The 18,346-nt window shown below is 38.2% G+C and overlaps 6 protein-coding genes across 10 annotated transcripts in view; 3 read left to right on the forward strand and 3 right to left on the reverse strand.

The window, feature by feature from the left end:
* Positions 1 to 90: 90 nt before the first annotated feature.
* On the forward strand, positions 91 to 1,808 carry LOC6586114 (abscission/NoCut checkpoint regulator). 3 transcript variants are annotated; one of them, XM_044011619.1, is made up of 5 exons: positions 91 to 229; positions 277 to 401; positions 463 to 716; positions 788 to 1,310; positions 1,381 to 1,808. In XM_044011619.1, exons 2-5 carry the CDS (start codon positions 354 to 356, stop codon positions 1,639 to 1,641), a joined length of 1,086 nt encoding a protein of 361 aa, XP_043867554.1. In that variant the 5' UTR covers positions 91 to 229; positions 277 to 353; the 3' UTR covers positions 1,642 to 1,808. The 3 variants fall into 3 exon arrangements, with proteins under 3 accessions (XP_043867554.1, XP_015016119.1, XP_043867553.1); XM_015160633.3 differs by having other exon boundaries at positions 286 to 401; XM_044011618.1 differs by having other exon boundaries at positions 91 to 401.
* LOC6586115 (glycosyltransferase-like domain-containing protein 1-like) lies at positions 1,758 to 3,813 on the reverse strand. Its single transcript, XM_002011702.4, has 3 exons — positions 3,423 to 3,813; positions 3,074 to 3,356; positions 1,758 to 3,012 (listed from the first exon to the last, which is right to left on the reverse strand). Exons 1-3 carry the CDS (start codon positions 3,505 to 3,507, stop codon positions 2,265 to 2,267), a joined length of 1,116 nt encoding a protein of 371 aa, XP_002011738.1. The 5' UTR covers positions 3,508 to 3,813; the 3' UTR covers positions 1,758 to 2,264.
* A 290-nt stretch (positions 3,814 to 4,103) lies between these two features.
* Positions 4,104 to 5,242, forward strand: LOC6586116 (protein stunted). Of its 2 annotated transcripts, XM_015160634.3 has the most exons (4): positions 4,104 to 4,230; positions 4,422 to 4,552; positions 4,774 to 4,824; positions 5,075 to 5,242. In XM_015160634.3, the coding sequence occupies exons 1-3, from the start codon at positions 4,199 to 4,201 to the stop codon at positions 4,785 to 4,787; spliced, it is 177 nt and encodes a 58-aa protein (XP_015016120.1). In that variant the 5' UTR covers positions 4,104 to 4,198; the 3' UTR covers positions 4,788 to 4,824; positions 5,075 to 5,242. The 2 variants fall into 2 exon arrangements, with proteins under 2 accessions (XP_015016120.1, XP_002011739.2); XM_002011703.4 differs by lacking the exon at positions 4,774 to 4,824.
* LOC6586117 (peptidoglycan-recognition protein LE) lies at positions 5,208 to 7,578 on the reverse strand. 2 transcript variants are annotated; one of them, XM_015160635.3, is made up of 6 exons: positions 7,469 to 7,578; positions 6,999 to 7,278; positions 6,616 to 6,924; positions 6,442 to 6,555; positions 5,860 to 5,924; positions 5,208 to 5,797 (listed from the first exon to the last, which is right to left on the reverse strand). In XM_015160635.3, the coding sequence occupies exons 2-6, from the start codon at positions 7,234 to 7,236 to the stop codon at positions 5,438 to 5,440; spliced, it is 1,086 nt and encodes a 361-aa protein (XP_015016121.1). In that variant the 5' UTR covers positions 7,237 to 7,278; positions 7,469 to 7,578; the 3' UTR covers positions 5,208 to 5,437. The 2 variants fall into 2 exon arrangements, with proteins under 2 accessions (XP_015016121.1, XP_002011740.2); XM_002011704.4 differs by having other exon boundaries at positions 7,351 to 7,578.
* A 465-nt stretch (positions 7,579 to 8,043) lies between these two features.
* LOC6586118 (28S ribosomal protein S30, mitochondrial) lies at positions 8,044 to 9,938 on the forward strand. Its single transcript, XM_002011705.4, has 2 exons — positions 8,044 to 8,610; positions 8,665 to 9,938. The coding sequence occupies exons 1-2, from the start codon at positions 8,150 to 8,152 to the stop codon at positions 9,890 to 9,892; spliced, it is 1,689 nt and encodes a 562-aa protein (XP_002011741.1). The 5' UTR covers positions 8,044 to 8,149; the 3' UTR covers positions 9,893 to 9,938.
* A 7,771-nt stretch (positions 9,939 to 17,709) lies between these two features.
* LOC6586119 (neuronal acetylcholine receptor subunit alpha-7) overlaps positions 17,710 to 18,346 on the reverse strand; it is a 140,428-nt gene continuing 139,791 nt past the window's right edge. Inside the window, exon 14 of the mRNA XM_002011706.3 lies at positions 17,710 to 18,290. Within this exon, the coding sequence (XP_002011742.2) occupies positions 18,282 to 18,290 (9 nt within the window). The 3' untranslated portion in view covers positions 17,710 to 18,281. The remainder of the gene's footprint in view (positions 18,291 to 18,346) is intronic.

The raw sequence follows: 18,346 nt of genomic DNA on the forward strand, positions 1-18,346 counted from the left end.
TCGATAAGTCAAACAAACATTGAAATTTGATGTAAAACGATAGGTCAATGTGGGCAAATCGAGAAAAATACAAATTGTTAGTCAAAAACAAAATGTCTAGCATTGATTTTTAAACTATTTATTTAAAACAAAACACTGCGAAATTTATAGTCAATTATTTATTGATGTGCAGCTCAGCAACGGATCAAAGTGAAACACAAATATCGATAGCATCGATATACAAAACATTGTGAGTCAACGGTCTAATTAGAGGTCTTTGTTTACTTGCTATTCCAGCTATTCCAGGCCAAATTCTAAAGCGAAAAAACCTAGTTTAGTTGCAATTTTGACTTTGATTGACAGCTGTCCACACAATGAGCTGCTACGGCTGCAGCCGTAGATACGGACTCTTCTGCAAGGAGGTGAGAATGGGTAGCCAGGCTGGTTTCTTTTTTGTTGCTAATCCCAATTGCATTATTACAGTACGGCTGCCCCAACTGCGGCTATTCGTACTGTGCCAAATGCCTGAAGCGCCCAATTGCAGTGCCGCGCCACGGCAACAAGGTGCTCAACGTGTGCCTCATCTGCTACGACAAGGTGTCCAAGATGCAGGCCAATGCCGAAGCCGAGAAGGTGATCGACTGCGAGGCGCTGCCCGGGGAGCTGGTGACCAAGCAGCGTATGCCGCACAAGAACCACACCCCGCCGGACAGCGAGGCGGCCGATGCGCTCTTCGAGTGAGTAGAGCCCACCCCCCAAGCAGCTGAAGTCCATGTCAAGAGTCCTCTAATTGTATTTCTGACTGCAGCAATGTGTTGCCCTCGGTGGAGCTGGCCGCTGTGCTCTCGCCCACCAGCCCTGCGTGCGTTGGCGAGGCGGCCGCAGCTCTAGCTCCAGCACCAGCCACGGGCAGCGAGGATATAGATGAGAACCTAGACCGTGCAATTAGCAAGCGCTTGCAGAATCTCAAGGCAGTCGAGACGAGCGACGATGAGATACGTGCGCGTCTGTCCAATCTGAGCGGCATGCCGCACCAGAAGAACTACGATAAGAAGGACCTGCTGCTGTCCACCGACCAAAGAACCGATCAGGATAGGATCAAAGATCTGCTCCAGCAATTCATGGGCGAAACGGCACTGGATCAGCGTGTGGAGGCCGATCGCAACGATGCCATCAGCGACATTGAGAAACGTCTGCGTGCGCTGCGCGATGCGCCCATTGATAGTGTCCCAGCGGCAGCGGGGACGGGCACCAGCACAGCGGCCACGAATACGCCCAGCGACAACGAGGACGAGAACGATGAGACGGTGCTCCAGAAGATCATGAAGAAGGTGCGCGCGACTTGGTTTCACCTTGAGCAATTATGTCCAATTCAAGTTTCCGTTTCCATTTCCTTTGCAGTACGTGGCTGAGGCGCGCCTGCCCCCGGCTGCCAATGCCCTGGAGTCGGAGCTATCGACGGCCAGCAATGCGGCCATCAACGAGGAGCTGCCCTGGTGCAATATCTGTGACGAGGATGCCGTCTACCGCTGCCGTGGCTGCGACGGCGAGCTCTTCTGTGCCCCGTGCTATCGCGAGTGCCACGACGACGACGAGGACTACCGGGCGCACCTCAAGGAGAAGTACAATGCGCCGCCCAAGTTCAAGGAGAATCACTTCTAATGGCTGTTTTTGCTTATGTTGATTACTCATTACTCATTAATTTACTCTATTCCTCACCTTCTCCTCTTTGTTGTTCCCCCGGCCCACCCTCTTCAAGTAGTTCTGGATCAGTGTAGTTCAATTGTGTACATAATGCGAATGTATTAAAACTCCATATTTTATAGAGAGCCATTGGTTTAAATTACGGCTTAGACAGAGACAGAGACAGACAGAGTGTGCGAGTTAGAGCGAGACATACACAATATGGAATATGGAACTGGAAATACAATATCTTAAGGCAATTGATGGTAAACAAACATGTGTGTATATATAATCATTACATTCCTAGTAATTATAACAAAGGAAAAAAAAAAGAAAAGGCAACTTAAGCTAAATGCATATTTGATGACAACAACGCGCAGCTAAACAAAATACGCTGCTAACAACTGGCACTCAAATTAACAATATATATATATATAAGAATATTGAACTTAATAGCTTATGTATCCTATGTATACATCTATATATATACCCTACACTTGCGCATGGCCTTACTCAGCTACTACATAGATCTAAACAAAATTGGTCAAGTTTTCGTTGTGTGCGCTTACAAAACTAAATTCGTTGCGGCTCCGGATTCGGGGCTAGACCGTAATGCGCATCTTCTCCATGTACTTGGGCACCAGATGCTGGGCCGAGTAGCGCTCAAAGTTGAAGTAGTCGAAGAATTTGTCGCGATGCCGGCGAAAGAGATCCGGATTGCGGCACCAGTTGTACAGCATTTTGATTAGCGAATTGGACGTATTGTAGAGATTCTCCTTGGGATAGATCTCCGGATAGACGAGCTTGTTGGGCGCTATCGGATAGCAGCCACAGTAGGTGGCCTCCAGCATGGCCACGCCGTAGAACTCGTGGCCGGCCGTCGAGATGACAATGTCGCCGGTGAGCAGCGCCTTGATGTACTCCTCGCGCGTCAAGTGGCCAAAGTTGATCAGCTTGGCGCCCAGCTTCTGCTGTATGCCATCGAAGGCCTCGGGCATCGCCTGGTAGCTCTCGCCGCAGATTGTCACCTTGAAGTCGACCTGGCGCTTGTTCAGCTCCATCAGCACTTCGACCAGTAATTTGGGGTTCTTGTCGTGCTCCCAGCGATGCGGCCAAATCAGATGCAGGCAGTGCGGCTCCGCCGCGCTCAGCTCAGCATCCATCATGTGGCGCTTGTTGGGAAAGGCATGGAACTTGATGGGGAAATAGAGCACTTCGCACTTCTTCTCGATGCGCTCGCGTATGTGCTTCAGCTTGAAGTCCGGCTGGATGTTGAGAAAGGGCTGAACGTTGTCCAGAAAGGACATGCGATTGAAGTTCGAATTGAAGAGGACAACGTCCGCAGCAAGGCTGAAAGCAAGAGTCCAACTGGATTTCAATTGAAATTCTAATACGAATCTAGCTCGCTTACCAAGTAAGAATCTCATTTAGGCCGTATTGGCAGTCGCGCTCCTTGACCTCGCGCACCGGATAGACCAGTTGGTTCTCATGGAAATAAACGATCTTCCGGCAGCTAACCAGATCCGGACGCACACCAATCAGCTCCGCCAAATTGAGCACGGAGCTGGTGAAGAGCACTTTGTAGTCGTGTTCCGGCGGAATCAGCTGCGAGAAATACAGCGCTGAGGTGCGTGCACGCCAATGCCACTTTTTAGCGGGCAAGCTAAAGATCTCATAGTCAGCCAGATTCAAGCCTATTGATAATAAAAAATACGTATATATCTGATAAGAACGTTTCTGATTGGATTCTCCATACTCACATTCGACCAATGTGTCGATCAGCTGCTTGTGGCTGCCGCCGAAAAAGGGCTCAATAATTAATATCTGCGGCTTGGCAGACGTCATGCCTGGGCTAAGCAAGAGTTGTGCAATTAATATATGCGCTTGGTTTAACCTTAACCTTTGGATAAGTTAGCGGCACATGTTTTCCCTATAATACACTCGCTATATATGCATATTAAATGGACTACAACATATTGTACACCTGTTCAGTCATTGCTGTTAAAATTCGTTGCTCATGTAAAGCTTTTTTGACTAACTTATAGATACTAAATGGGGATTAGATGGGATTAGTTATTCCCAATAAAAGATTAATATTAAACAACAACTGTTACACATGTGCAAGTGAGACACAACACAAACAAAGCTCAGTTGGCGATGTTGCAAAGTATCGATTGATCGATATTTCAGCGAGAATTGTGGATATTCCCTACTCAATATGTCATATACCTGACAGTCGGTTGCAACTGAGTTGAAAAACTTATTAAGAAAATTATTTAATATTTTTATATTTAAGTCAGCTAGACATGTGTCGAAAGTACATTAAATATATGAAAATAAAAAATAAAATTGTAAAATTGTTTAGCATCGATACAATTAATTGTCAGTGCTGCATAAATATACGCACCGATAGTTTGAATTATCGATTAAGTGCTCGCACCACTAGCTCTCATCACGAACTCCGAAAGCGCCTGCACTAGCAAAGGTCTGTAATTCTGTTTCTCTGTGCGAAAAATTTGCAAAAAGATTTGACAAGATGACCAACGCCTGGAGAGCTGCTGGACTTACGTAAGTGCTATAAATTTGAAATATAACAAATTTAATTCATGAATTGTAAATACTATATGCTGATTGTGCTCACTTTGCGTACGTTACGTAATTGTTGTTTGCTGCATTTTATTCTAAGACACACGCACGCACAGCGAGAAAACTTCTTCATGATCTAATAAACTCTCGTTCAATGTTCGGTTCCTTTGCAGCTACATCCAATATTCCAACATTGCTGCCCGTGTGCTGCGCAATGCCCTGCGCGCCGAGCTCCGTGCCGACGCCGCTAAGCGCAACGAGACCCACGTGAAATTCACTCCATGGGCCAACGGCAGACCCGCACGTAAGTAATCGAGCAACGAGCGTATGTTGTGCAATCGAGATGCCGGAGATACCGTTATACAGATCAACAGTTCCAGCCAATAGAAACGAGCTAGCTCATTTGTGCATTATGTAAACGCAAGCTATGCACACAAGGCTCTTTGCTCCTGGCCTTGATGCCAGTCTCTCCGAAACGGTTCAACTTTTAGTTAAACATTTATTTCGTTTCTCTGTGCCTTGCAGATGAAAAGCCCTAATTGCTTCAACATTATTCTGTCAGTTTTGTAGCAAGGTGTAAGTTGAGTTTGAGTTGCCCGAAACCCAAGATATGATGCATCCGAATACTAATTAGCCAGCCTCTATCTATTAATACTTGTTCAATACCTTGAAAGCAGACAGAGATTGCATTCTCTTTCCACTCCAGACATTGCCTACGTTGTTTAACCCACTGCAAGCTGAGCCTCTATTTGTGTTTTTTTTACTAATTTTGTTACTTATATATAAATCTTTTATTTTGTACTAATCGTAGCATTTCTTTTCACAGCTCGTCAATCAGACTCTGCTTAGGCGCTACCAAGTCAACTGGCGGCCATCAGGATGCGTGGGCAAAATGTTGAGTTGTTTCCATAATTAAAATTTACGAATTAAATTAAATTGAAAACAAAACAAACAAAAAGTCTGTCGAATAATCTAATATATTGAAAGAAACGTATATTATAGTCGTGTATTCTTTCACAATAATTGCACAGAAAAAAAAAAACCAAATAATTAACACAACAGGAAAAAAGTGCAGGAAGCGGACAAAGAGTTTAAATACTTAAAAATATTTGTCCAAGACAATCACCAAAAACTGTATAAATATATCGAATCTCGGTTTCGATATCGAATCTAGTCATGTAATACGCTACTACTGTCCCTCCTGGGCAAGATTGTAGAAATGCGGCCAGGTTTGTATCTCCTCGAAGAGACGACGGCCCGGACTCTCCGTCGAATTGCACTGGCAGTGGCAGATCAGGCGATAGTCCTTGGCTATGTGGCCATCCTCAACGCCGCGCGCCAACAGATTGTGGCACATGGTCAAAGCGTGCGGTGTGGGCAGCTCGCGCATAAAGCACCCAATGAAACTGATGCCCAGCGCCATCTTATTGTAGCCCAAGGTGTGGGCGCCCACTGCCTCCCAGCCGCGCCCCTCGTATATGTTGCCATCGCAGCCAATGAGAAAATTGTACGCGATGTCATTCCAGCCGCGACTTTCGATGTGGAAGCACTGCTCGTGGAGGAGGAGTTGCATGAGTATAAATCCATGTCAAGTGAAGGCTTCGAACTTACCTGGATGTCACGTATGAGGCGCACGTTGATCGCACGCTTCTCTGAGCTCTCTGTGGCAGTGTGTGCTGTGGATTAGCAAATATATACATATCAGTTATATATATATAGGATAGTGGTCTACTTATAAGATAAAATGCTCCCTCTAGAGTTGCCTTAGGGTCTCATGGATATATATATATATATCTCTCTCTTGACAAGCTTGTGCTTTCTCTTAAGAAAGCTGCAATCTCTTGATTAAACTATTGCCTGGAAAATACATATAGAGCTATACAATACGATCATATGCATTAATTTAAGCTATACAGAGAGAGAGAGAGAGAGAGAGAGAGAGAGAGAGAGATGCCTTAAGATCTTAGGGATCTTCTACTTCACTCAATACTCTCTCTTAAGAAAGTTATGATCTTAGTTGATCTATGAGCTTGAGAAAGGCTTATATATCTATAAAGAATTGCTCAAAACTCAATAGTTACAATCTCTTAACTAAACTCTCGATGAAGGTTTATATATAGCTATATATAATCATATCTGGCTGGCTTAACTGTTTCATATTTAACATATATATATATAAAGATGTACACGTACATATAACTACGTATTTGACTGGCCGTTGCAGCTGGACGGGCGGTTCCATGGGCCTTTGGGCTAGCCAGGAGTGGCGCGGCATGATGCAGCACAGCTCTTGTGGTATTTTGAACTCTGTAAATATATGAGTTAGTAAATGTCTCTCTCTTTCTCTCTCTGTCTCTTTCTGCTTACTGTGACTATTAATAAACATATCCGCACTGACGCGCTCTTCAGACTCGTCCAGCTCCTCTCCTTCGTCATGATCTTGTTCGTTTGCCTCGGACACTTCGACGATCGATGCTTTGCGTCGCTGTCGGCGCTTGTTGCGCGGATGTTTCATATGCTCAGCGATGATCTGAATGTTGCCATTGATGTTGGTCACATTGCCGATGTGAACGTTGGTCGAGTTGCTAATGTTCACATTGCCCACTGTTTGGATGCTATTGATCGAGTTGAGCAGATCGCGCAGTGTGTCGCCGATGATGCCGCCTTTGCTGGTGCCTGCCAATGTATAAATAAATGTATATATATGTATGCATATATATATATGCATATTTACATATGTGTTGACTCACCTTCTCGCGTGCCCAGCGCAATGGTGCTGACCTCTTCGCCAGTGACATCGTCGTCATCATCGTCGTCGTCGTCCTCCTGTTCGGTAAACGTATGCTCACTGTATTTGTAATCGTCCAAGCTGTCCACCACCGATGACTCAGCTAAAGACTCCAGTTCATCCTCCTGCGAGGCGAGCCATTCCCGTGTGCGTTCTTGAGCTGCAGACAATGTGGTCAAATTGGACATGTTCTTGTGCATGCCACTTCACGATTTTTTGGTTTGATGAGCGCGTGACGTTGTCTATTAGGTTTGCGTATAAATATTATTATATATTAGAGATTATATACATACATATGTATGTGTATATAATACTTCTTTGATAAGTTAAGAGAGAAGGCCTTTGCAGATAAAAAGTGGGCGCAATTTGCGTGGTCAGCGCAGATTCTTCTATTATTCAAATGCCTACACGGTTTTTGGGAAGCACACTCACGTGGGAATAACACTAAATACTCAACACATGCAAATACTTGTTTATATCCAATTTAACATATTGTGCGAAAACAAAACAAAAGCGATCGTCATATCGCAACTAGTACGCTGATCACTGATAGCCAGCAAAACCGATATTCATATGCATAGCTTACTGTACTTTAACAAATCAATTATTTTTGATAAGATTACATTTATTAAATTAATTATTTTTACTTATCAGTTTACATATTTATTATATATTTCAAAAAGATTTTACTTACTGCAATATATTATTTAAAATATCAAGCATCTATATCGATATTCAAATCATCGGCCACTAGACTATGCACAACAATTTATTATTGTCTGCTATAATAATATGTATATCAACTATTCTTTCGAATTAAACTGATTAGATAAAATAATAATAAACATATTTGCACAAGCACACCCATACATAATTTATGCGTGTGTGTTTGTAAATTGTGAGCAGCATACTAACCTCATGTATTCGCGCCGATGTATTCACCGATGTTTCGCGCCGTTGCTAATCGATATTGCAGCGATAGTTGTCGATAGATTTTTATAGAATGCAGCGCTATCGGTCTGCCTGCGATTCGATTTCATAACCTCGTTGGCTCGGCTGGTTGTATTTTATTTACTTAAATAAGTCTTGTATTAAATTTGTAGACCGGCGAAAATGTTGACGCTGCGACGTGGAGAGCAGCTACGTGCGCGTCTAAATGCCGCCTGCCGCCGTTATCTGTCCGTCAAAGCTGAGCCCAAGGCAGTGGCAGTGGCTGATGCCGAATACACGGCAGAGCCAGAGTATCCCGTCATCAGGGATCTCTCGTACAAGAGCCGCAAGCTGCAGACGGCGGCCGAGTGGCACGAGCAGATACGCCAGCTGCCCACCGTTGAGGAAAAAATGATCAAGGTGAATATGCCGCGCTACTATGGCTACAAGGTAGTCGACCTGAACGACAACAAAATACCCTACAATGCCCTGCCGCTGACGCAACACTACACGCGCACCGTGCTGGAGGAGCTGCCGACGCCACAAGCTAAGACGGAGGACAAGAAGGATGACTTGGATGCGACTGTAAAGATGGCGCGCGACGATATCATCGAGGCATTGGAATATGCCCACGATGTATACAAGTAAGTGGAATATGTTGCTATGGATAATATTCCTAATCCAAATCACTGTTGCAGGCATCAGCTGCAGTTGATGGCAACCCCGCCGGATGCCGTCAAGCGCGAACAGCAGCTGACGCAAATCATTGTGGAGCTGGTTAACCGGTCGGCCCTGCAGGTGCTCAGTGCCGACTATGGCCACCTGAACGAGGTTGAAATCGACTACAATCCGCGTCACGAGGCCTTCTGGGCCGTCGGCGGTGTTGATCCGCCCAAGAACGTGGTCAAATCGAAGGAGGGCCGCCCCTGGCAGAAGGACGATGCGCACGACAGTTGCGATCGTTTGGTGCAGTATACAGGCCAGCCCTACCTGGCACTCCGCCACCGTCATCAGCTGCCCACATGGAAGTCGCCGGAGGAGAGCGAAAACCTGACGCTCGCCCAGCAACTGCCGCGCTTCAAGATCGACGCACGCACCTTGGGCTACAGCACCAAATATCAGCACGCAGTCAATGTGCCCGGCTACTGGCCCAGCGCCAATGCGCCCAACTTCGGCATGCTCTCGTTTCAGTCGCGCGCCCACCTACAGCTGCGGCCCAAGTCCTGTGGCGAACGCGACGACCTGGAGGCACTGCATGCACTGGCCATTCAGTCGTCCTATGCCTGGCTGCTGGCGCAGGCCAACTACCATGGCTTTAATACCTACAATGAGGTCACCTATCCCTGGAACACACAGACCGTGATCACCAACGGACGTGAATGGAGCTTCTATGAATATCAGTTGAATACGCTGCTGGTGCATGGCGCGTATGTGGACACGAATCCGCGGGTTAATTTCTGTCGCGGCACAGCACCACAGCCGCTATACGCCGAGATCTCGACTGAGGGCAAATGCGTCGATTTCAACGATAACACGCTCCGTCAGCTGCTCGAGCTGTATATCCGAGCGCCGAGCATTCAGCGCACCGCGGACGAGCTGCTGCCCTATGTGGGCGGGCCGGCGCTGCGACGCGCCGCCGACTACGAGAATGCGGAGCAGCGCGAATTTCTCGAGCATACATTCAAGCATCTGGCATCGAAACGGCCGAGGCACCTGGAACTGCCCGAGGTCTATATGTGGGAGAAGATCTACAAGATTGACAACAAGACGAGAGCATTGGAGGCGCGTCGTCGCTTCTTCGAACGGGACATCAATCCCTGGCGCCGCACCCTCGACCAGCACGACAAGGTCTACGTGCCGAAGGCGGAGCGACCCGGCGGCCGCAAGAATCGCGAGGGTCGCTTCAAGAAGACCTACTATCCCTAATCCCCTTAATTTTAATGTGAAATAAAAACATTTGTTTTGTTTGAAATGCGTGAAATTTTATTAAATATGTCTACATAAATAATAAGTCGAGCCGAGAGTAGAGAAAAAGAAAAAACGAATATTTTGCATTTATTTATTGAATTCCATATGGATCTGCATTCTTTATTTTTTTTCTTTTTGTTTCTTTGTTTATTGTTTAAAACATTTTATGTAATTGCATATTGTATCGTTTCTTGCGTGTTTTTTCTTATGTTTTGTTTTTGTTTTTATTTACTAAGTTAACATTTTTGCCCTTTAGTAGTTTTTGGCATTTTAATTTTAATTAATTTATTTTTTTTTTAATTTTTAGTTTTATATTTTCTTTGCTTTGCTCTCATTTAGTTTTCTTTTTTAATTTTTAAATTTAATAATGCGTGTATGTGTATGTAATTTTTTTTCTTTTATTTTGCTTTTAATTAATTCGTGTATTTAAGTTTAAATTTTTAATTTTTTTCTTTTTAGTTTTTGTTTTAATTTTGGTTTGCTGTTTTGTCGCTTTTTGACTTTTGCATTCTAAAAAAATGTTTTTATTTATTTTTTTTTTATTAAACTTGAGAATGGCTTGGGTATTGAATCTATTTTTCTTTTTTTTTCATACAACCATTAATTTTTTTTAATTTACTGAAATTGCTATGAGTGCTAGAAGATGTTTTTGTTGTTGTTGTTGTTGTTGCTATCATGCACTTCAATCGAATAAATCAAAATGTGTGAATAACTACAATTTGAGGCATTTGGTTTGCTGTCTCGATTTATTGTCCTAGACCAGTGTGAAGTGGCAATAGCATACTCTTTTGTTGCTCTTAACAAAAAAAAAAAAACAAAAAAAAAAAACAAAAAAAAAAAAAAATTAAGAACAGAAATAATGTTCCGAAATAACAAACAAGTATGTACGCAAAAAAGTGCTCAAGTCGAAAGTATCCGACTAACACATACCCGGAACTCAGCGCATAGATGGCTTTTAAATGCCTTTTCCTGTTTGCATACATGCACACACATACACACACATGCTTATGCATGTTATTATGTTGACATTACTCCGTCTATAGATCTATGCTATTGTAAATGTTTGGTACATTCAAATAGTGTGTATATAAAGAAGAATTTTAAAATTTATTTTTGATTGCATTTTGAAAATGGCAATTTTAGAAGGAAAAGTAGAATCTTGTAACCTAGAAAAGTTTACTTTTGTAGCGTGGGAACCATCTGGGTTTTTTTTTTTTTTTTTTTTTTTGTAACTACCCAACAATTAGCGCTAATCAGTGCTATAAGATTCACTATTTTTTTAAATAAAAAGTTTTTGGCATTCGTACAAAAGTACGAATGAAGAAATGTCCCTATATATATAAGGCGACAAAGTAAATTTGAATTTTCTCGCGTTCATTTCACTTGAAAATGTGCTTGAAATACAATTTAAATATAATGATTTTTCATGGGCTTTACAAAATCTGGAAAAGCTATTGCAAAATGAGGCTTGGCTCGTATTATTTATATGTACGAATGAAGTCAACGAAATCTATTTGAAAAGTACCACAAATATTGAAATTTCCGCATGTTCCATTTACAAAATTCTTTTTTTTTTTTTTTTTTTTTTGCCTGCTGAGTTTTGGGCATATTTATGAAAATAAGAAAACATTCAATTGAGTCTAGCTTCAATTCCTGGCTAAATATATAGTCTATATATATAGAGAATATATCTGGCTTTCAGTTGCGTCTGTTAGCCTGTTAAGTTTAACATTTTTTTTTTTTTTTTTTTTTTTTTTTACGGCTATTTCGTTCAAGAGTTTACTGTTTATTGTGTTAAACTATTTTTTTTTTTTTTAGCGAGCGACTGTGCTTAAGTGTATTTTTTTTATTCATTTTTTTTTTTTTTTTGTATAATGTTTAGTTGTATGTCCTATGTCATATGCATGTGAGTATATTAAAATTACATTGTTTTGTTTTTCTTTTCTTTTCTTTTGCTTTGTTTTTGGCTTTTACATTTTATTTATTGTTTTCATTTAGCACTTACTTAGGTTTAATTTTTTTGCAAACATTGTTTATCTTTTCTTTTCTCAGATGAAGTTGCCTTAGAGCTAATACACTTGTCTTGTAGGCGGCCTAGCCTAATGCTTAATATCTAACTCATCACGAACAAAAAAAAAAAAAAAAAAACCACACACACTAATACTATATACATTTTGAGTGTCTCTCTCTCTCTGTGTGTGTGTGTGTGTGTGTGTGTGTATTTGTCATCTTATAGATTTAGTTTAGATATTTGCTTTACACCAACGTTTTTAGTATATTTCTATTTATTTCAAATGGGGATTATAACATGCCAAGAACCCGAATCTTCAAGAAAGAACAAACATAATCTTAACAAAAAAATATATCTGATAATAATAAACAAAAAATAGATGCATAATGAATATATGAGTATTGAATATCGCTATGGATCTTTAATCTATATGAATGTTGGAATCTATGAATTGTGCTCAAGCATGGGTATTACTTTTTAACAGATGGAATGTACATATAGATTCTATGTATCTTCTATATAGTTAAATCGGAGCTCTGAATTTGAACTCGTTATGCAGACGTCTTGAATCTTTAGAATCTATGAAAGATTGCTGTATATGAGTAGAAAAGTATAACTAAATCTGAAATCGTTATAGATCTTGAATCTATATGAATGTGGGAATCTATGAAATGTGCTCAAGCATGGGTATGTATAACCAAATCTGAATATTTTATCTGAAATCGTTATAGATCTTGAATCTATATGATATATTTTAAATACCTGGGCATTACGCGATGCCAAATGCTTCACTCTGCATTGAAAGAGAACATTTCTACCTAGAGATATGTGTGTGTGTGTGTGAAGCAAAGCGTGTAGTTGTTCGCCTATCTGAATCGATCAACAGATCGTGTTTTGAGTATAGAGATAAGTATAGGTACACGTATTAGTTAAGCCAGTGCCTGGTGAGCGAGAGTGCTACTGCCATGTCTCAGTGGCAATACTAAACGTAAAGCAAGTTCAATTTCTCCCTCACTTCATATATATGTATATATATATATAGGTGTATATAGCACTAGACTTGATTCATATTCATAGATTTTGTTTTTCATTAGTTGGAAACCGAATAAAGTTGAGGTGCTCATTGAGTTGGTTGAGTAAGCCTTTTACAAATACTCATAGATGCCATTCCAGTTTTTCTTTTCTTTTCTTATTAATTTTGTTTTTAATCCTTCTCAAAATGAAATCATTCGAAAGTATCAAGAAAAAAAGTGAAATGAATATTGAAAATAATAATTTTTCAATTGATTTACTCACTATATATATATGTATATAGATAGGATTTTAGAAATAGTAGTTTCATAAACGTTTGCTGCTCTTGGTTTCACTATTGTCAAAATGATATTTATAGTTCATATTATATCGGGCGATTGTCTATACATACTCGTAATATGTATATGAAAGTTACTTCATAAGTTGTTCGAGAAAGAAGTGAGGATAACTAAACTGAAAACTGAACTCAATTTCCAGAGTTTCTAGGGCCAATTTTTGGTTTTACTTCAACTACAAATTCGATCTCTGGCCTTTTCTTGAATTTTCTTGTTGCTTCTGAATACTTTAAGTGAGTGTGTGAGTGTTTATTTTTTCTTGTATGAAACCATTCACATTATTAATACATACATATATTTAAAATGTACCTCAGACTAGAAAAAAAGTTCATCAAAAACGATTATTTAAGTTTTTGTTTTTATGCATTTCTTTGTTGTTGTTGTTGTTACATTTCATATAAAAATTTAAATAACTTATCTCAATTAGGTTTCGAAACGAAAAAAATCGTACAACAAAAATACTACGAGGAAAAATTACCCTTTATTTGCTGTTGTTGTTGTTGTTCTGCTTCTTTTTACTGATTCTGTTTGGCTTCAGATTTACTCTTTTTTTTTAATTTTAGAAAATTTAATTTTTTATTTTTAATTTTATTTATTTTAATTGCTTTTGGTAGTAAATTCGCAGTAGCCTGAATGCAATCTGACATTAATTTGGCTTTAGTATTTAAGCAAAATGTAGTTAAAGTTAAAGTTTTTTTTTTTTTTTTAATTTTGTTTTTATTTGTGTATGTTTTTAGCTTTCGTTTTTATTTAAGTTTTGGGTTTAGTTTAAGTGCGTATTTTAAGCAATTTAAATGTTTGGTTTAACAAGTATTTATAAGTAGAGAATTAGTTCAGATGTTAGCCGTCTAGCGGTGTCCAAGGAAAGCTTGCGAAAAGTCCATATGTAGAGGTCAAAAATAAGATCACCAATTGCTAATACCAAAAGAACAAAATATACTAAAATTATATGTGTAAGGGCAATAGAAAAAATGCTAAATTAAAACTTGTCACGAAAGCAATAAAAGAATGAAGAATCGAATTAAAAAAAATTTTATCTATAATAAAAATAAATGAAAAATCCTAAAAGGCTTGGCTGAAAGTTCGCAAAGCTTATGAAACAGTTTCGCTCTCTTTTCGTTTAACGTTACAATAGCGAAAGCTCACTTTTCGACCTCTTTTTTGATTGGATTGCGCAAGCTTTAGACCAAAAGCACAGTTTTATGGCTGTGGAGCTTTTTTCTGCCAACTGTGACAAGGAATAGAACAGTTTTATAGCTGTAGTTGATGGGGCAGAGCTTTATGTGCAGTCGCTAGACGACGCTAAAAGCTCTGCTGTGTTTGCTTAACAGACGGCTAACAGTAATGTAAACATATATGTGTGTGTGTGTATATATTTGTATATATATATATATATATATTTATGTCTTGCTTGTTTTAAGTTAAAAACAGTTTAGCTCAAATAGTTAGTTAAACATTCATGCAAATTTGTTTTTATTTATTTATTTTTTAAGTTTGGTTTAGATTTTTTTTGTGTTTAGTTTTAGGTAAGTAAGTTTGATTTAATATATATATATGTGTGTGTGTTTTTTTTATTGGTATTTTTATTTTTTTTAAGATTAAGGAAGACCTTTGCATTTGTGCATAGCCCTTAGCAGCTGTGTATGTGTATGTGTGTGTGTGTGTGTAAGTTGCATACACTATAAAATCTTACGATGCTAACAAAAAAAATTATGTGTATATATATATATATATATATATATATGTATATATTTATTGTATTTTGTTTTGATTCGCTAAGTGTATGATAATGCCCTGATCTAATGCTAATATATATACTAATTGTATAATATTTGTTATATAAGAAGCATGTCAATGTGACACAAGAAATTAGAATTCGTTTACAGCGTAATTGGTATGGGTTCTGCATGAGGGGTATTCCTGCTGGAGGATTTATGCATTTTATTCTTATAGTTTCTTTTTGTTTTTTTGTTTCGGCTCGTTCTGTAAGCTGTATGCAAAATAAAATACATATAAACGTGTGATTGTGTATGTGTGTGTGTGTGTTAGTATTTTTTTTAGTATTAATTTCCTTGTATGTAGGGTATATCTGTAATTGAATTGATTTTTTTACGCTACGCACGAATTTGCTGTTAACTTTTTGCTGTTCTTTGTTGAAATTTCGTTTAAAAATTCATTTCCTTTTTTTTGTTGTTTATTAATATATTAGTTTATAACTTAAGTATTTGTCATATGTATATTTGACTAACCTCGCTTGATCTATGCTTTAACTATTACTTAATCTAAATACTGTAGTTTATTTTAATTTTAATTATGCTTTTTAACTTTGTTTTTTTTTTTTTTTTTTTTTTAATTTTTTCGAAGCATTTTATTTATCTAATGTTCATTTTGCATCAATATGCTACATGCTTATGTTTTTTTTTTTTGTTTGCTTTTGTTTTTTAACTTTACTCGTATATATGTATATATAATATTTAAAAATAGTTAACTTTATACTTTGCCTTCGACTCCTTTCCTCAACGTTTATGCCATGCAGCACAATTTCCATTTCTTTTAGCTGGTTTTCAGTTTTGCTTTGCGTCTTTTTCGTTTTATTATTGTTGTGGTATTGGCCATGTTTTTTTCTTCTTTCATTTGTTTTTTGTATTTCAGTTAAACAATTTGAAATCGAATTTGCAATCTAATTGTTTTTCTTCAACTTGTTGCTTTTTCATTTATTTAGTATTTTTAACAAATTTCTGTTTGGAGTGTTCAAAATTGTTGAAAGTCCACTGGCAAAAATGTAAAGAACAGAAAAAGTTATCTAGCAGAAGAAACTAACACTAAACACGTGTCCTTCAATAGATGGATAGATAGATATACATAAACAAATTGCTTTAGTTTGGGTTTTCTCTTTGTTCTTTTTTTTTTTTTTTTTTTTTGGTATTTTTACGCCAATTCGTAGTGCTAATAAGCCAAAGTTTCTTAACGGTAACTCGAATTCAAATCAATTGAATGCAGAACGTAAATGAAACGTGTCCTGTGTGTGTGTGCCTTTGGGATGCTCGTTCAAATGGTGTTTAGGAAGAGACTCTGGAGACTTTACAAACTATAGCGACTATAGGAATATGGACTATAGAAACAATAGCACTTAAGCTATATAGACCATGTAACTATAGACTATAGAGTGTAGACTACAGGGACTATAGACTATAGACTATAGACTATAGACTATAGACTATAGACTATAGACTATAGACTATAGACTATAGACTATAGACTATAGACTATAGACTATAGACTATAGACTATAGACTATAGACTATAGACTATAGACTATAGACTATAGACTATAGACTATAGACTATAGACTATAGACTATAGACTATAGACTATAGACTATAGACTATAGACTATAGACTATAGACTATAGACTATAGACTATAGACTATAGACTATAGACTATAGACTATAGACTATAGACTATAGACTATAGACTATAGACTATAGACTATAGACTATAGACTATAGACTATAGACTATAGACTATAGACTATAGACTATAGACTATAGACTATAGACTATAGACTATAGACTATAGACTATAGACTATAGACTATAGACTATAGACTATAGACTATAGACTATAGACTATAGACTATAGACTATAGACTATAGACTATAGACTATAGACTATAGACTATAGACTATAGACTATAGACTATAGACTATAGACTATAGACTATAGACTATAGACTATAGACTATAGACTATAGACTATAGACTATAGACTATAGACTATAGACTATAGACTATAGACTATAGACTATAGACTATAGGACAGTGTACTATAGACTATAGAGACTAAAGGTCTGTAGATTATGGACTGTAAGAACTATAGAGACGTTATGATTATAGGACCATATTCTATAGACACTATAGGACTTTAGATATTAGACTATAAGAGCTATAGAGACTATAGGACTATAGATTTTAGACTATAAGAGCTATAGAGACTATAGGCTATAAAATACAGAAACAATTGGTATTGGCATGTTAAAGGTAGAGTCTTGAAATGTTTAGTATATACCACAGTACGAAGGATACATAGATATTTAAGCAGATCCTCAGAAAGACAGATAGATTAACATTCAGACTAACAGTCAGGTTGACAGTCAGATTGAGAGTCAAATTGACAGTCAGATTGACAGTCACATTGACAGTCAGATTAACATCCAGATTAACAGTCAGATTGACAGTCAGATAAAAACACCGTGTCTCTAGTGAAATAGCTAGTCAGAATTGCAGAATTCCCTAATATCCAATGAACGAGCATTCTACAGTCGACTACACCCGACTCTCATGTGCCTTTTTTTTTTTTTTTTTTATTAATTTGTCAATGATTTCTCGTTTGTTTATTTTGTTTTTGTTCACTTTGAATTTGAAATTTTATTGTGACTGGTTTCCGTTTTGTTCATACGTTTTTCTATCACAGCAACATATTTGTATACACTATTTTACATACTAAAAATGAAAATCAAAGAGAACTTATCCCATACTATAAATGAAATGAATTATTTTACAGTAATTCGACAAGAAAACCAAAATGGACAAATGCAAAAAATGATGAAGTCAGTAGCAGTGTGGGGAATGGGGCAGTAGAGGCAGGGAAAGTGGGGAGGATGAAAAGAAGTCAATACCAAACGCGTCGTACAATTCAACTCGTATTTGACTATAAATATGATCAAATGTTGTATTCCAAGAAATGAATTATAATTTATACAAGAATTGAAATTGAAAAGAACTTGAAAAGCATTCACTTGTTTATGTATTCTTTACATGAATTGAATTTCTTTTCTGTTTATGTGATTATTATTATTATTTTTTAAAAAGTATTTTAGTATTTTGAGTATTTTACAAAAGTAGAAACAATATTTTGTACGACTCGTGCCAAACTGAAGCAATTACGTAGACCGTCAGAGTGAATCATTTATGGGAACTGAAAGAGGCACATAGAAATTGTGATGATCTCTAGAGGAGGAGGAAGCATTCGCC

Source organism: Drosophila mojavensis, unplaced genomic scaffold (genome assembly GCF_018153725.1).
Source record: "Drosophila mojavensis isolate 15081-1352.22 unplaced genomic scaffold, ASM1815372v1 contig_136, whole genome shotgun sequence".
Taxonomy (NCBI): Eukaryota; Metazoa; Arthropoda; class Insecta; order Diptera; family Drosophilidae; genus Drosophila; species Drosophila mojavensis.

Coding starts and splice junctions, on each gene's coding strand:
- LOC6586114 (XM_044011618.1), top strand. CDS start 354: ATGAGCTGCTACGGCTGCAGCCGTAGATACGGACTCTTCTGCAAGGAG. Junction 717..787: donor GCGGCCGATGCGCTCTTCGA/GTGAGTAGAGCC, acceptor TTCTGACTGCAG/CAATGTGTTGCCCTCGGTGG. Junction 1,311..1,380: donor TCCAGAAGATCATGAAGAAG/GTGCGCGCGACT, acceptor TTTCCTTTGCAG/TACGTGGCTGAGGCGCGCCT.
- LOC6586117 (XM_015160635.3), bottom strand. CDS start 7,236: ATGCACAAGAACATGTCCAATTTGACCACATTGTCTGCAGCTCAAGAA. Junction 5,925..6,441: donor AGTCAAATACGTAGTTATAT/GTACGTGTACAT, acceptor GCTAATCCACAG/CACACACTGCCACAGAGAGC. Junction 5,798..5,859: donor GCCTCATACGTGACATCCAG/GTAAGTTCGAAG, acceptor CTCCACGAGCAG/TGCTTCCACATCGAAAGTCG.
- LOC6586116 (XM_002011703.4), top strand. CDS start 4,199: ATGACCAACGCCTGGAGAGCTGCTGGACTTAC. Junction 4,231..4,421: donor TGGAGAGCTGCTGGACTTAC/GTAAGTGCTATA, acceptor GTTCCTTTGCAG/CTACATCCAATATTCCAACA. Junction 4,553..5,074: donor GGCCAACGGCAGACCCGCAC/GTAAGTAATCGA, acceptor TTCTTTTCACAG/CTCGTCAATCAGACTCTGCT.
- LOC6586118 (XM_002011705.4), top strand. CDS start 8,150: ATGTTGACGCTGCGACGTGGAGAGCAGCTACGTGCGCGTCTAAATGCC. Junction 8,611..8,664: donor TATGCCCACGATGTATACAA/GTAAGTGGAATA, acceptor TCACTGTTGCAG/GCATCAGCTGCAGTTGATGG.
- LOC6586115 (XM_002011702.4), bottom strand. CDS start 3,507: ATGACGTCTGCCAAGCCGCAGATATTAATTATTGAGCCCTTTTTCGGC. Junction 3,357..3,422: donor GATCGACACATTGGTCGAAT/GTGAGTATGGAG, acceptor TATTATCAATAG/GCTTGAATCTGGCTGACTAT. Junction 3,013..3,073: donor CTAAATGAGATTCTTACTTG/GTAAGCGAGCTA, acceptor TCTTGCTTTCAG/CCTTGCTGCGGACGTTGTCC.